The sequence below is a fragment of the Protopterus annectens genome, chromosome 2.part1 (assembly GCF_019279795.1).
Source record: "Protopterus annectens isolate FY-2018-M chromosome 2.part1, PAN1.0, whole genome shotgun sequence".
NCBI classification, from domain to species: domain Eukaryota; kingdom Metazoa; phylum Chordata; order Ceratodontiformes; family Protopteridae; genus Protopterus; species Protopterus annectens.
Genome location: NC_056729.1, coordinates 1,604,120,362 through 1,604,137,493, shown reverse-complemented (window position 1 = coordinate 1,604,137,493; position 17,132 = coordinate 1,604,120,362). Strand labels below are relative to the sequence as shown.

At 43.1% G+C, this 17,132-nt stretch overlaps 1 protein-coding gene across 1 annotated transcript in view; it reads right to left on the bottom strand.

Annotated features, from left to right (window-relative positions):
- Nucleotides 1-17,132, bottom strand: part of SLC2A1 (solute carrier family 2 member 1) — a 582,025-nt gene that overhangs the window by 193,200 nt on the left and 371,693 nt on the right. The window contains exon 3 of the mRNA XM_044063044.1: nucleotides 4,098-4,258. Within this exon, the coding sequence (XP_043918979.1) occupies nucleotides 4,098-4,258 (161 nt within the window). The remainder of the gene's footprint in view (nucleotides 1-4,097; nucleotides 4,259-17,132) is intronic.

Sequence of the window (17,132 nt, the reverse complement as noted above, 5' to 3'; positions counted from 1 at the left end):
GCAAAGGTGAGAAGAGGAGTTGAGAAGTCATAGTGAATTCTTTCCGTAAGGGGGTGGCTTAGTACTCCCTGTTTTAGAAGTAGAGGTACTCCATTAATAAGATCTCTGCATACCCTGAGACTGTAATCTGCGGGGGGTCTGTTTCCCCCAGGTCTAGTTTGAGATGGTGTTGAGGGGGCTGGAAAGAACCAATGTTTCAAGGGGCAATGCCTACTGACTCTTAGAGGCTGCACTTGCAAAAAATCTTTGACTGTCTGCATAGACTTAGCCTTTTCTTCCATCTTTTTTAAAACCTCTTCTGCTTTGGTACCAAACAGATTGTTCTTGTTCAAAGGAGCATCCAGTAATTTTGATTTGACATGGTCTGGTAAGGTCAGTTCCTTAAGCCAAGCATGCCTTCTAAATACAGAACCTGTGACTGCTGTCCTGCAAGATGCTTCTAGGGCATCAAACCCACATTGCAGGGTATGCTTGCTGACTTGGCTTGCAGAATACATAAACTCCTGTAATTCTTTATTTTCTGCACAGTCAGGAAATAGGTTCATAGGTTCATACTAGGCTATCTGCGCTAGGGCATTTATAAGCCTAGCCAGAATGTGTTTGGCTTTCGCCACCCATTTTAAATTTATTTTGCTATGCCCGTTTTCGAGGTTAGTATACTGTGCCTCTATCTAACAGTGACACAGAAGTGATACCCGGGGTAAACCTACGATCTCCCATCCACTCATCAAGATTCCTCTTGAAGAGAGTCAATGAGGGACTCTGCCTAACCTGGACTGGGATTTTATTCCAGAGTGAAGGGAGCCTCTGGGTTATGAATCTGTCCCTCCAGCATGTCCTATTTATTTCAGTGCTGAGGTTCAAGTCTCTCGAGCGTGTAGCTTGATGGGATTTGGATTTTCTGAGGTGCAGCATGTCCATTAATTCGGGTTGGACATGGCTTTATCGTCAGGCACAGATCGCCTCTGAACAGGCGGTATGCCACTGAGTAGAGCTGGAGTTTCTTTAACCGGGCAGCATATGGCATCTGTTTGAGCCCTTTGATCCTCTTGGTGAGGTACTTTTGGGGTCTTTCCAGTTGCTGCAGGTGTCTGGTAAGGTACATCCCAAAAGGGCATTGTACTCAATTATGGGCCTGATGAGGGATGAGTAAAGAGGCACGATGACCTCCCTGATCTAGATGTGAATCCCTTTATGATTAGGTGGGCTATATAAAATGTTTTTCTAACCACTTTGGCCACGTGGTTGTCAAATGAGAGATTGCTATCAACTTGGGTCCCCAGGTCCCTAATTACTTCTTCTGTACTTAATGGATTTCCACCTATGTGGTAATTTGTGGGCACTTTGTTTTTGCCAAAGGGGATGACTATACACTTTTTGGCATTTAGCTTGAGGCCATGGCTCTGGCACCAGTTGTCTGTTTCTATGAGGCCCTTTTGGAGGATGCTTGTGTCGGCTGGAGAGTCGATTATGTTGCCCAGTTTGCAGTCATCTGCAAACTTGGTCAGCCACAGTCCTTCTGTGTTGGCCTGTACCTCCGAGAAATATATACCGAACAAGAGAGGTCCCAGGACTGAGCCTTGTGGGACACCACTTGTAACTGGTTTGGAGTCTGACATGGCTCCAGCAATTCTAACCATGTGGGTTCTGTCCTTGAGCCAGTTTGCAATCCATCTAGTGACATAGGGGTTTATATTTAAGCTGGTGAGCTTATCTATAATGCCTGAGTGGGGTATTGTATCGAAGGCTTTTGCGAGGTCCAGGTAGGCTGTGTGGACCACCTTCCCCTTGTCAATGGCCTTGGTGACTGTTTCAAAGAAATCAACCAGGTTTAAGAGGCAGGATCTGCCCTTAACAAAGCCGAACTGGGTAGGATCCAGTGTTTGTAGGTCCCCAATATCTTTATTTATGAGGTCCATGATGATCCTTTCCATAGCTTTGCAGACCAAGCTAGTCAGGCTTATGGGGTGATAGTTTCCAGGATCCGTTGAGGCACCACCTTTATGGAGAGGGACCACTGTTGCTGTACGCCACTCTTTGGGCACATATCCTGTAGTAAGGCTGAGATTGAACAGTAGTTTTATGTTTGGGTTTAGCTCTTCTTTGAGTTCATGTAGGACGCAGCCGGGACACCATCTGGTCCCATTGATGCTGTGTTTTTGCTTTGGAGAGGGCGGCTCTTACCTGAGCATCTGAGATGTCAGGGGCAGCACTCTGCTGGGATAGATATTTGCCCTTTTGGTGGGAGAAGTTTGCGCTGAACCTGTCAGCTAGGATGTTGGCAATGTCTGTGGGTTTGGTGTATTTTTTTGTCATTTTGGACTAATTCTGAGCATATCTGGGAATTACCACCCAGGTTCCTAACATAACTAAAGAAAGCCTTGTGATTATCCTTAGTGTCCTGTGCAATTTTTCTCTCGAAGCTGGCCTTAGACAATTTTATGTGTGCCCGTAGTTTTTTGCTAATACTGATCAGTGATGCCTTCCCTTTTTGGGATTTTGCTTTATCATTTAGTAGCTTCCTCCTTCTATTGTATAGTTTGTTTATGGCTGGGGTCCACCAGACAGGACGTCTGCCTTTGGAGGATTGGGTCTTGGTTTTATTTGGGATTGCATGATCCATGCATTCCTAGGTAGATAATTTTTGCTTAATAAGTTCCATAGTATGTTGCTGGTATTTCAGCATGTAGAACTGACAATTCAATGCTCTAATGGCAAGAGTTGCATAGGTGTATACTTTTTTACCCCATCTGCTTAAGCTCGGCAATCCCTGTCCAAAGGGGTGGGATTCTTAGCTGTAGTTGCTTTCATTCCTTTAGGTCCTTGGGAGATGACTTCTGGGTCAGCAGTAAGATTTTTGAAAAGAAATTTGTGAGAGTCAGAGACTCTGTAGTACCTTTCTGTTTTCCTCGGAGCAGGGGGTAAGGTATCAGAAGTTAGACTGGATTCCATGAAGCATCATCCACAACATCCAGAACAGAAGGGATAGCTAAGAGTCTGTGCTGTGGTAAATCTAAAAATTCCCCGAGTCTCTTTTTAGATTGAGGATAATCCTGGCATTCCCAATGAAAGTGCTCTCTTAAAGTATGTAGGGTTTCATCAAAAGAAAAATTCTCTGCAGGGGAAGCAGAAGGTATGGATTCTTCTGCATCTGAATCTTCATAAGCAGATAAAGGTATGTCTTCATATTCAGAAAACTCAGAGTCGTTGGACTCTTGGTCATTTAAAGCTGCTGGGGACAAGTCTCTTTTTCTTATAGCAGGGGAAGGCTGGCTTCCCCTAATCAGCATGATCAGGTCTTCTGCCATTTTAAGCATTTGAGCTTATGTCAAGGAAGCAGGTGCTTGAGTTTGGGTCGTCATTTTTTAGGCATAGCTCATACTCTTGGCTTTAGAAACTCAGTAGTTTTAGAAAGAACTGAAAATGCAAAAGAAATCGGTTTGTGTCAAATATTGGTAATGCAAAGAACTTCCTCAGAAGCCAGTGCCTGCACAGCAGCTCCAGATCCATCCAAGGTAGAGACATCCGCAGGTTCCGTAGTCAAACAAGAGTCTCGCGGCATACTGGACTCTGAACGGGTCTCGGTAGCGGCACTGAACAAAGCACAAAACTGACAGTGAGGTACGTTGTGGTCTGGGCCTAAACAGGTGATGCAGTAAGAATGGAAATCTGGAGTGTGGTATTTGCTTTCCACATGTAAAACAATTGTTAACTTTTTCTGACATTGGTTAGAGCAAGAATAAAGGATCCCCAACGGGATATTTAGCTTTAGATAACTTCAGGATGATTCAGTTTCGGAAATGAAAACTTAGGTAGCGGCCAACTGGCACTCGTGCAAACTGCTTCTGCTTCGGGGTCCTCGGCAAGAAAGACTGATGTAATGGCATTGGCTGCCTGTTTTTATACCCCTGACGACCTGACGTCAGTCCTAAAGTGACAGCAACTGACGCAGAAATACTAAGTCTCAGGTATTCGGGCCGACTGAGGGCTACCTGCTGGCAGACAACCCAAGTGTGATGACTGCAACAGTGAAACATGAAGAACATCATGTCTTCAGAGAAGTATATCGAAAAATATAGTACCAAACAATTACTCACCTGCCAAACCGGTTGACAAACAAGCCCACAGAGAATGATCCGATCATGCCTCCCACAGAGAAAATGGAAACTGCAAGAGACCATAGTGTTGTAAGAGTTGAACTGCTGATATACTGTTCATAACGTCGATACCATGTTTGATTCAAAAAGCTTTCAATCACCTGAGGAAAACAAAAATAATTAGCAATACTTATTGACCTATTTATTTACCAGGTGAAATACAAAACATTTCAGAAACAAAGAAATTCAGAAATGCGAGCAATAACAAAGTAGATCAGGGGACTAAAAGAAAAATTGTAAATATATGTTCTACTGAGCACACAGAAGGTAATGAACAATATATACATTACTTGCTAAATTAGGTCAACCTTCAATAAATCTGAGAGAAGAGAAGAGACTTACTTTTTTTTTCTCATTGCTAATTTTCTTTATTTTGTTTTTTAAATATGTGGGTGAAATGTTTTACTTTCTAAATAAATTGAATATTTTCCATAATTTTGTTTTTTCTTCTTTGATGCTTTTTAATGAAGTGGTATTTTTCTTGTTTTTGTTTAATTTTTAAGCATGGGCCGTGCAGTGGTTAGCGTTGTCACCTCACAGCAAGAGGTTTCCCCATTTGATTCTCAGCTGGGGTGCCTTCTGTGCATGTCCTCCCTGCATTTGCGTGGGTTTCCCTGCATTCACGTGGATTTCCTCCCACATTCCAAAGACATGCATCTGGAGTATTTCTCCCCGGGCCTCCGCTGAAAATGGGCTCTGTCCCAGTTGCACTTTCCCGGTAAACGAATGTTAAATAAAATAAAATGAATAAAATAAATTAACCCTGACAATGTTGTGCTTTCTGCACATTTTGTGTTTATCACTGTGCTTCCTGCCTAATCAACCCTGAACTGCAGTTGAACTACTACAGACCAGCTGATGTCTTAATCTCTCCACCTAAACTCCTTCACAACTGCCTGTGTTATTACCTCTTGTAGCATGTTATTCCATATCCTCAGGATCATATCTAAAAAGTAAGACTTTTATAGCTGATTACGGAATCTCACTTATTTCATTTCAATTAGTCATGGCTCTCTAATTATGCTTCTGCTCCCTTTTGTCCATGATGGTCTCAAATCACCAGATCATGTCATGAGATCAAATCTTACCATACTTAATGTAGATATTCAGTCCATCTGACTTACGTCAGTTGTCCAGTTTACATACTGTTGTGACCATTAAATGTCCTCACTAGTTTTGCATCTTCTTTCAGGCATTGTCTGAGAACTGCAGAAAACTCTTAAATGAGGTCTCACTGATGCTCCCAGTTGGGGAAAGTAGCGCTCCCACTCCTTGTAGTCAATGTGTTAGCAGTCCACTCCAGCATTTTGTTTAACTGATCATTTTCCAGCACAGGCTGAAATGGTTTCATCATGATAATAATGTTAGCACCCAAGTCTATCTTTCTTTTTTTGTAGTCAATGTGTTAGCAGTCCACTCCAGCATTTTGTTTAACTATGATCATTTTCCAGCACAGGCTGAAATGGTTTCATCATGATAACAATGGTAGCACCCAAGTCTATCTTTCTTTTTTCCATGTTATTTTGTAACTTTACAAAGCCAGTAATCCTTTGTAGCCCAGTTTCTCCTAATTCACATCTCTAAATATTGAAATAAAAGTCCCTCTTTCTGTACATCACAACATCAACAGATTATGAAAAGTCCTCTGAAGACTCTTCGCACCATCTTTTTCACTTTCACGTCACCTGCACCAGTTGATAGGCAGTGTCTGCCCTAAACACACAAAGTAGCACCACATTAGTACTGAGCTCTTTGAGACTTAATTGATCAGTAGACTAAGGGATCACAACCACCTCTTCTAATGACTCCTTTTCCATTCTTACAGGTGCCCCAGTTCTGGAATGGCCATGTCCCGGTAATTTTCATCTTACAGAAGGTGGGATCAGTTAAGCTGGACTAGTTTGGCTTATAAAATTCATTTTCTCCCAGTAGCCTATCTGGACTTTTCTTTAGTATTGTTTTACTGTCCCCAGTTTTAATATTGCTGTGATAGTCCTGTAGTTTCCTGGATTTTTGTTTTTATTTCCCACTACCCCTGTTGTACACTTTTACCATATGGCCTACTTTCCAATTACTGGTAGTCAATTCCTTCCTTAATGGTGATCATTAGTGAGCCCTTGAATACACTTCTCAACTCCTTAAATATGCTTACAAGTGGCCAAAAGCGAAATCTGTTCAGCTGCAGTTTTTTTTTTCTTTTGCTGAACATTGTTGTCAGGTTCACCTCACTGGGCCGATTCTTGTTAATGCAGAACAGCAATACCTCCTTAGTATTGTGGCCTATTATTTGTCAGTCTTGATGTTCTGTTTTTTTTTTCACTTGGGATTTGCTCTTTCATGTTATCACTTCTTTTTGTTACTTATACATTCAGAAAAATGATTTCTCCTTGCCTCATCCATTTTTCTAATCTCCTCTTACTTCTACATTTCTACCACAGATGTTTTCTGTCAAAGCTATCTAGCTCTTCTTTTTATTCTATCTGCCTCCATCATCCTTTTCTGAAATTGCCCAGTTTTTTCACACTACCTATCCACTGAATGCAACCATAACATTCCACCTACCTATTTTCTTGAACTTGGGAGGGGGTTCCTTTCTTCCCTCTTACTGTGATTTATGCCCTTCCATAGGTTTGCTGCTGTTGCCTTTTCTTTCCCCTTGCCTAATTGTTTTTCCTTAATCCTGACACCTTTCTGGAGAAATTATTTGCCCACCAGTTCCTTCATCCTTCAGTCTTGACATCATAAACCCCAAGCTCAGCTTGAAAATATTGATATATAGTGGCTTTGCCACTGCAACAAGCCTGGCTAACTCTCATCAAGAATGTGAAAAATCTATTAATCAGATTACTGTTGAACTTACCCCTGACTGTCACCAGGGAGTAACTCTAACCTGTTGAACTCATCTATTCATGTTTGCTTATGTACTCTTTGTCTATACCATATTTGTAATATGTTTTCATTGTTTTTATTGTATCTGCTTACCTTGGAACTTTTCTCCCCGGGCCTCTGCTGAAAATGGACATAAATCCAGTCGGACTATCCCAATCAACAAATGTAAAATAAAATAAAAATGAGACAGGGGTACTGCATTAGGTGATATGTCCTGTGTCAAAGGAGTACTTGGCTTGGATGAAGAAGTGCTTTGAGTTGCATTCTGAATTTGAAGGAAGTGTTGAGAGCTTGTCAAAGAGTAAGCATCTTAGAGGAGAATGCAGGTGCAGCGCTGTGGGGTTTGGTTCCACAGGTAAGGAAAGTTGGAGCTTTGTTTTTCTGAATCTCAGGTTATATGAGTTTTTTTTTAATGAAGTCTGACTGTAAGGGCTTAACAATAAATACTGTCCCAATGTGTGTCCATATATGTAACAAGGTGAAAATGAAACTGCACATTAGTGCCCTGTATAAGAGCAAACAGCAGCAAAGCAAGGTATGAATCCCTTTGCCGGACCTACTGCAATTATATTTACTCAGAACTGAAACATGCTGTCTGGTCGGCATTTGAGCATGTTTCTGCTTGTTTGATCCGAGCTGAACTAAGGTGGGCTAGTAGCCATAAATCTGAGCTGAAATACCAGATGACTAGAGGCTTCTGAGCTTCCCAAAAACATAAGTTGCCTGGTTTTTTTTTGCTTGATAATACTATTTACTGCAGTTTTTATTGTGTTCTGCTTATTTAATACTGTACTTTAAAACTGTAAACTAAACTGCACTGTTTGTATTATTTGTCTGCCTTACCGTTGTGCCTGTTAAATTGCATTTTGTTGCTATATTCACTGTTTGCAAAGCTTTTTTTTTTTTTGCTATTTTCACTGATTGCAAAGTAATTGTTGCTACTTTTCACTGCTTGCAAAGCATCTGTTCTGTCTGTTCTCTTTTCCTGCCAAGCAGTGTTTTATATAGGTTCATAGGTTGGTACTAGGCTATCAGCCCTAGGGCCTATACAAGTCTAGCCATAACAATTCACTGGCTATTTCTTCCCAGAATATTTACTTCCCGGGTCCCCTGTCTAGCAGGGCGACTGACGTGATCCCTGGGGTAAATTTCTTATCTCTCATCCAATCGTCAAGGTTCCTTTTGAAGACGGCCACAGAGGCACTCTGCTTGACATGTATGGGCAGTTTATTCCAGAGTACAGGGAGTCTCTGGGTCAGGAACCTATCCCTCCAGCATGTTTTGTTCATTGTGATGACCAGGTTTAGATCCCTGGAGCGTGTGGCTTTGAGGGATTGGGATTTCTTTAAGTGTAGTATGGCCAACAGCACTGGGATTGACATGGCCTTGTATGTTAAACAGAGATCGCCTCTGAGTAGGCGATATGTGACAGAGTATAGCTGGAGTTTTTTTAGACGGTCAGCATAGGGCATCTGCTTTAGGCCTGTGATTCTTTTAGTGAGGTATTTCTGTGGCCTTTAAAATTGTTGCAGATGTCTTGTGAGATACATACCAAATGGGGAGTTGTACTCTATAATGGATCTAATGAGGGATGAGTACAGTGGGACAATGACCTCCTTTTTCCTGGATGAAAAGCCCTTAGTGATGAGGTGTGCCACATAGAAGGATTTCCTGGCTGTTGTGGCTATGTGGTTATCAAACGTGAGATCCAATGTCCATCTGTGTCCCTAAGTCCCTTATCACACTTTCGGTGTTTGGTGTACTGCCACTTATGTGGTAATTCATGGGTACATGGTTTTTCCCAAAGGGGATAACTATACATTTCTTGGCATTGAGCTTGAGCCTATGGTTCTGGCACCAAGCATCTGTTTCTGTAAATAACTGACTCAAATAACTGATTTGTTTGCTGTTTAAAACACTCTTTAGTGTCTCCTTCTGTTTTTCTGCTGTTTAATTTTTTTTAGTGTCTCATTGCAGTTTTTCTGCTTTTTAAAACTTTTATTTAGTGTTTCCTGCTTACATTAGTGTAGCTAGTAGCTGTAGCACAATCCAGAGACAGTTACTGCATCTGGGCCTGCTGTAGCTGTTGTATTCTGAGTACATTTTCCAAATCATCATTGATTGGAAGGGGTCCTTCTGTACCTTTGTGAGAGAAGTGTGCTGACTGGAACCTATCTGGTGAAGGGTGATTGGTCTAGGGCTTGGAGTGAGTACCCTCATTGGTTCTTTTGAGTTTTTTTAGTTTTCTTAATGTTTTAATTTCTGGTAGTTAAGCCCCATGTTTGAGCGGGTTTCTGCATGTTTGCACATCACTCAGCACCATGCACAGCTGCGCAGTTATGTGTCACACCCGAACAGATAATTTCAACAATGTTTCTCGTAAATAGAGCTGTAGTACATTAGTGTAGTCCTCATCTTTAGTACATTTCTGGTCTAAGAAGTATTGCTGGTGAGCTGTGACCTATTAAACCAACAGCCAAAAACCCTGTCAGAAATACTTGTCTACAGAGCATCTCTTAGATCAGTCCTGAAGACACCTGCTTTGTGATAACAGTTCTTCAAACCTAGCATTATGGACAGTTGGACTACCCCTGTAGTATAGCAACTGCCTCATGTATACTGACAACCCTCTACTAATAACTTATTCTAGTAGAGAGTGGGAGAGCATCTACACCAAGAATACTGAATTCCTGCTCTCTAGCACCCAAAACAGTAACAATGAAGAGGTGATAACTCACTCACCACTACTCATGCACATAGTGCCACTACTCATACACATAGTACGCATCCAATACATAAGTCAACATATGTGGAGGTTCTCTCAAAAAACTTACTGAAACATCAGAGACCTCCAAAACACCAGACTGCTGCAACTAACACAGTTCCCACAGCACCCAGGACACATAGCAGCACCAGTGTCTCACCTACCAAGCTCTTAAGGTGTAACACTCATAAACCAAATTTTCTTGTGATTGGAGACTTTGTAGCGAGACAAACAGATGTCCCAATCACCAGGTTAGATAAGGAGAAAGTCATAGCTGCCTATCCAGTACCAGGATTCATCAGATCATGCATACACTCAGGTCTCTCAGCAACAAGTGCAATTATGATTCTGTCAAAGCTCATGTTGGAGTAAATGACTGAGGTAAACCTCTCTGGACTATATGAACAAAGACATGATTGAGCTCTCCGAGTATGTGTCCCAAGCAGGTATGTCCCTATCCCTGATCAGCATATTAACCTCACCTAGAATGATGCAACAGTATAAACAAAAAAATGATCAGTTTCAATAACTGACTTAGTTTTTGGTGTCATTCAAAGGGATCCAGTTTCTGTCAGCCTGGGATGACATGGTCGACAAACCTCACTGCTTTGAAAGAGAGACACTGATGTGTGAGTGAGACATCAGTGTGTTTCACCTGGCACCCTATGCTTTCAGCTGCTGGCAACGTCTCAAAAATAAAATTGCTGATGTGAAAATTGCCAGTCATAACAAAAGTACAGTTGTGTACACTTACCATAAATGTAGATGTTCAAGTGTATTCACTGTTGCAGTCATCACACTTGGGTTATCTACTTGCCGGTAGCCCTCAGTCGGCCCAAATACCAGAGTCTTAGGATTTCTGTATCAGATGCTATCGCTTCTTCCATGACGTCAGGTTGTCAGGGGTATAAAACAGGCAGCCGATGCTATTACATTAGTTTTTCTTGCCTCAAATGTCAGGAGCCCCCAAATAGGGAGCTAGTATATGGTGGGGAACACCACCAGTAAAAAGTAAACACCAATGCCATTAGGAATGGCCATAGAGAGGATAGGTAGAAAGACAAAGAAAGCCAGGGAGCTGGAGGGAGGGAAACCAGGAATGCAACAGTGAATACACTCAAACATCTACATTTATGGTAAGTGTACACAACTGTAATATGTTCTTCGTGTTTCACTGTTGCAGTCACCACACTTGGGTTGATTCCCAAAGCTGAGGAAGGGTGTAGCCAGTCAAGAAGTGCTAGGGCTGGCTAGTAGGCCTTGCAAGACTGCTGTAGCAAATCCAGCTCTGGATTTAGAAAGAATTGGTAAGTGGTAATGCTTGGTGAAGGTGTGTACAGAACTCCAGGTTGCAGTTTCCAGAATGTTCCTGGTAGGGACTCCCCTGAGAAATGCTGTACGGGTGGAAGTAGCCCTAGTGGAATTTGATCTGATCCCCTGTGGGGTAGGTTTTCCATGATGCTTGTAGCAGTAATGGATGCAGTGTGCTATCCATTTGGAAATAGTTTGCTTTGAAATGGCCTTACCCCCTGCCCCTGTAGTAAAACTGACTAGCTGCTGGTCGGATTTTCTGAAAGGTTTAGTCCTGTCACGGTAGAACCTGAGCTGTCTGTGCACATCCAAGGAGTGCAGGATCCTTTCCCCTTTATTCTGAGGGTTAGGGAAGAAGGTTGGCAAATGGATGGATTGGTTTAGAGCACACTGGACACCACCTTAGGCATAAAGGATGGGTTAGTCCTGAAGGAAACCCTGTCAGCATGGAAAATAATGAAGGGTTCCACAGCCATTAGTGCCTGTAACTCAGACACTTGTCTTGCTGAAGTTATAACTAAAAGCAGGGCTGTTTTCCAAAAGAGGAATTTTGACTCTGCTGAAGCTGCAGGTTCAAAAGTGGGAAGCATGAGCTTTTCCAGTACAAAGTTAAGGTCCCAGGCAGGGGTGGGTGCTCTCCTAGGGGGCCTTATGTTGTTAGCCCCTCTCAGGAACTGTTTGATGAGAGGGTGAGAAAATAGAGGTGGCTCAGTATTATAATGAGGTGAGATGGCAGAGGCATGAAGGAGAAGGATAGGCCTCTGTGAAGTAGCTCTGCTAGGTAATTCAGGATTAGAGGTAAGGAGGGCACTGCTGTGTCCTTCCCTTGAGACAGATTCCAAGAACAATATCTTTTCCACTTTTGGCACAGGATTTCCTAGTACTGGGCCTTCTGGCTTCAAGAATGATGTCCAGCACCTGTTTGCTGAGAGTTGCTGGTGGTGTATTCAAGGGATAAGCCAGGCTGCAAGGTTTAAGGATTGCAATTGTGGATGCAAAATCTGTCCCTCCTGCTGAGACAGCAGAGTAGGAGTCTGGTGAAGGTGCCAGGGTGGCACTGTTGTCAGACTGCACAAAAGTGGGTACCAGTGCTGGCGTGGCCAGTCTGGGGCAATAAGAATTGCCCTTGGCCTGTCCTGTTTTATCTTGAGTAGTACTTTTGAGAGGAGGGGCAGAGGGGGAAGGCATAAAGTGAGAGGTTTTGCCATTGAAAGGATAGGGCATCCACCTTCCAGGCCCTGCTGTGAGTGTTCCTGGTACAGAATTTGCTCAACTGGTGGTTCTCGAGGAAGGCAAATAGGTCCACCTCCGGTGTCCCCCACCTCTGGATCAGAAGGTTGAAGGTGTTGGGCTCCAATTTCCACTTGTGTGGGTCTAGGAGATTTCTGCTTAAGTTGTCTGCCAGTGAGTTTTGTTTGCCTGGCAGGAATTGAGCTTGCAGATGCACTTGGTTGCTCAAGGCTGTGTTCCACAGGGCCATGGCTAACCTGCAGAGTGGGTATGAATGAGTTCTGCCCTACTTGTTTATGTACCAAACAACTGTGGTGTTGTCTGTTTTTATAAGCAGTTGTCCTGGAAGGATTAAGTATTTGAAGGCTGTTAGAGAATTCTGTACAGCTAGCATCTTTTTGATTGATGTGCAGGATAATCTGGGCTGGGCTCCATTGGCCTTGAATGCACTTGCCTGCCATGTGAGCCCCCCATGCATGGTCTGATGTGTCTGTTGTCAGGGTTTGGGTGGTGAGGGGTTGTCCCTTGTTGTGGTTGCATGCTTCTGCCCACTAAAGGAACTCTGCCTTAGACAAGGTATGATTGGAATGACTGTTTCCGGGTCCTGAGAATGCTGGCACCAAAGACTTTTTAAGTACCAGTGAAATTTCCTCATATGCAGTCTTGCATATGGAATTAACAGAATACATGAAGCCATGAACCCTAGGGCTTACAGTATTTTCCTTGCAGACAGCTGGGTTCTGGTGGCCATTTGTTTGAAGTAGTTTGTCAGATAGACCTGTTTTTCTGAAGTGAGAAATGCCATCTGGGAAGCTGTATCCAAGCTTGCACCCAGGAATATAATCTTTTGACTGGGCACCAGTTGTGATTTCTTTTCGTTGATGGTGTACCCCAATGAAGTGAGAAGGCTTTTTACAAATGCCAGGTGCTGAAGTAGCAATTCCTGACTGTCCACCTGAATCAGGCACTCATCCAAGTATGGGAAAATGTGGATATTTCTCTGCCTGCAGTATGCCATGGCTGGAGCCAGGTACTTTGTGAATACTCTGGAAGCAGTAGATAAGCCAAAGGGAAATGCCGAGAACTGATAGTGCATACAGCCTGCCTTGAAGTGTAGATATTTTCTGCATGACTCCCTTATGGGGGTGTGCAGATAAGCTTCTTTTAAGTCTAGAGTGACTAACCAGGCATCCTTGGCTAGCATAGGGAGAAGCTGTTATAGGGTAAGCATCTTGAATTTTGGGACCACCAGAAAGGTGTTGAGAGTTAATAGATCCAGGACTGGGCACCAAGAGCCGTCTTTTCTGGGCACCAGGAAAAGTCTGGAGTAGAAACCCTGCCCTCTTTGTTCTACTGGAACAGGTTGAATAGTTCTGATATTGAGCAGGGAAAGTACTTGCTTTTGAGCCTCTGCCCACTGGTTTGGAGGAAGGTCTGGAAACCCGCTTGGGGTTGGCATTGTATGGAAGTAAAATCTGTACCCTGGGGATACAATGTTTAGGACCCATCTGTCCTGAGTAATGGACATCCAGTTTGTTGCATGAAGGGCAAGTTTTCCTCCTAGGGGTATAAGTAATTGGGCAGGGCTGGGAAGGATAACTGAAAAGTCACTGTGAACTTTTTCCATAAGGGGCGGCTTACCAATCCATGTTTTTGTGGTGGGGGCACTCTATTATTTAGATTTCTGTATACCCTGAGACTGTAGTCTCGGTGGCCTGCTTCCTCTGCATTTGGTCTGAGAAGGCCTGGAAGGGGCTGGAATGGATCAGTTTTTAGAAGGCCAATGCCTATTGAATCTAGGTGGTTGCACTTGTAAGAATTCTTTAACAGTTTGCATAGATTTAGCTTTTTCTTCCATCTTTTTAAGAACCTCTTCTGCTTTGGTGCCAAAACAGTCCTTATTTAAAGGAGTGTCTAGTAATTTGGATTTGACATGATCTGGCAAGGTTTGTTCCTTCAGCCAAGAATGCCTTCTCAGTACAGACCCAGTGAATGCAGCCCTGCAAGATACTTCTAGGGCATCAAAGCCACACTGCAAAGTATGCTTACTAACTTGGTTTGCAGAATGCATTAGCTCTTGTAAGTCTTTATTTTCTGCACAATCTGGAAGTAATACCATTTTTTGTTTAATTAGTTCCATAATATGCTGCTGGTACTTCAACATGTGAAAGTGGCAATTCGATGTCCTGATGGCAAGAGTTGCACAGGTATATACCTTCTTACCCCATCTGTCTAAAGCTCTGGAATCCCTGTCTGATGGGGTAGGATTTTTTGGCTGTAGTAGCCTTAATACCTTTAGGTCCCTGGGAAATGGTCTCTGAATCCGCAGTAGGATTCTTGAATAGAAATTTGTGGGAATCAGGTACTCTGTAGTATCTATCAGGTTTCCTAGGAGCCAGGGGTAAAATATCTGGAGTAAGACTGGATTCCATAAAAACATCATCTACAACATCCAGGACAGGGGGTATAGCTAGAGGCCTGTGCTGAGGCAACTCTAAAAATTCTCTGAGTCTCTTTTTGGACTGAGGGTAGTCTTGGCATTCCCAGCAGAAATGCTCTCTTAAAGTATGCAAGGTTTCACCAAAAGAAAAATCCTCTGGAGGGGAGGCAGAGGGAATGGATTCCTCTGCATCTGAATCCACACAGGTTGATAAGGGCATGTCCTGATAATCAGAAGGGTCAGAGTCATCGGACTCCTGGTCTGTAGAATTAGAATGAAACTCAATTTGTCTCTTAACAGGGGAAGGCTGGCTTCCCCTAATTAGTGTAATAAGGTCTTCAGCCATTCTAAGCATTTGTTTTTGTGGCATGGGAGCTTGAGCATGCATTTTGGTTGTTAGTTTTCTAGGTGTAGTGCATATTCTGGGTATCAGAAACTCAGTAGTTTTAGCTAAAAACAAAGTCGGTTTAATTTGAACATTGGTAGGTCGGAATACACCCTCAGAAGCCGGTGCCTGCACAGCGGCTTCGGACCCATACAAGATGGAGACATCCGCAGGTTCCATAGTCGAAGAAGCATCTCACGGCATACCGGACTCCAAATGAGTCTCAGCAGGGACCTGTGAATCTGTAGAAGCGGGCATCAGGGGCTGCAAAGGCTCCTCACTGAGTACCGGCGGACTGGCGACTAGTTTAACGGAAGTGTCGTCGGCAGTGTTGGACCTATGCGGTCTGTCTCTGTCTTTATCTTTACATTTTTTCGGAAGATCTGTAGTCGGATGGCTTATCAAAGCCATTTTGGAATACGGAGAACGAGAGCGAAAGAATTTAATGACAAAGATAGTCCAACAACAAACGGTTTGGGCGTTAAACAAGGCACAAAACCGACAGCGAGGGACATCGTGGTCTGGGCCTAAACAGATGACGCAGTCAGAATGAAAATTTCTGTGAGGTATTTGCTTTCCACAGGCAAGACAAATTTTAACTTTTTCTGACATTGGTTAGAGCAAGAAAAAAGGATCCCCAATGGGGTACTTAGCTTTAGAAGACTTCAGGATTACAAACTCGAAAACGAAAATTTCAGGTAGCGGCTGACCGGCACTTGTAAACTGGTTCTGCTTCAGGCTCCTCCTTGGCAAGAAAGACTGATGTAATGGCGTCTGCTGCCTGTTTTATACCCCTGATGACTTGACGTTATGGAAGAAGTGACATCAACTGACACAGGAATCCTAAGACTCTGGTATTTGGGCCGACTGAGGGCTACTTGCAGGCAGATAACCCAAGTGTGATGACTGCAACAGTGAAACACAAAGAACAAACATATAAGGGTTATGCTGCTAAACACTAGGAGCTTAAACCAAAAACTGCACACCCTGAAAGCACTCCTATCACTGGAGGATGTAGACGTCTGTGCAGTCACAGAAACCTGGTTCAAGACCTCAGAGAGTACCCTGGCCTTGCAAGGCTACAATGCCTTCCACACCTTCAGACTGCAAAACGAATGCCTCAGAAACAAAGGAGGTGGTGTTTCTATCTGTACTAGAGATAAATTAATCTTCTGAATAGTTAGGATAATTCCATGGAGTTATTCCAAGTTCAGATTATTGTGGTAAGATCCTCATTCAAGTCATAGCTAATTATAGATCCCCCTCCATGCATCATGATGCTCATGAGGCCTACTTGACCAAACTGGAGTCAATCCAAATATTGCCAGTCTGGTCATGGGGGATTTTGATTATCCCACCATCAACTAGGAAACCTACTTTAGCCCTAACTCACTAGTGCAAAAGTTCCTTGACTTTGTTAACCGAAATGCCCTGGAACAAACTGTTCAAACCCCAACAAGAGGAACAAATATACTAGATCTGGTTCTCAACAACATGACAAACAGATGCACCACCGCAACTGTCAGACTCTCATTAGTTAAATCTGACCCCAAATCAGTCGCCTTCGAACTGACACTAACACCAGAACTCACAAAGGGCCAAGTCAGACTAAAAACCAAAGAAACTATACCCTCCAAGGGGAAAGTATAAATGCCTTCCAAGCCCTACCCCCACCTGGAAGTGGTAACTACACCAAAGGTCCCCTGTACAATCACTTGTACAAGTGTACAAACTCAGCTGTTCCAGAGAGAATCACAGTCAGAGCCCCAAGTAAAAGCAAACCACTCCGGTGGACTTCTAGCATCAATAAACTTTATAACAAACATAAAAAGCTGCTGCTTAAGAATAATAAAGCTAGGTGCCAACAATGGAAAAGCACTCTCCTCAACAGGCAAATAACAGAAAGTACAGTTGTGTACACTTACCATAAATGTAGATGTTCAAGTGTATTCACTG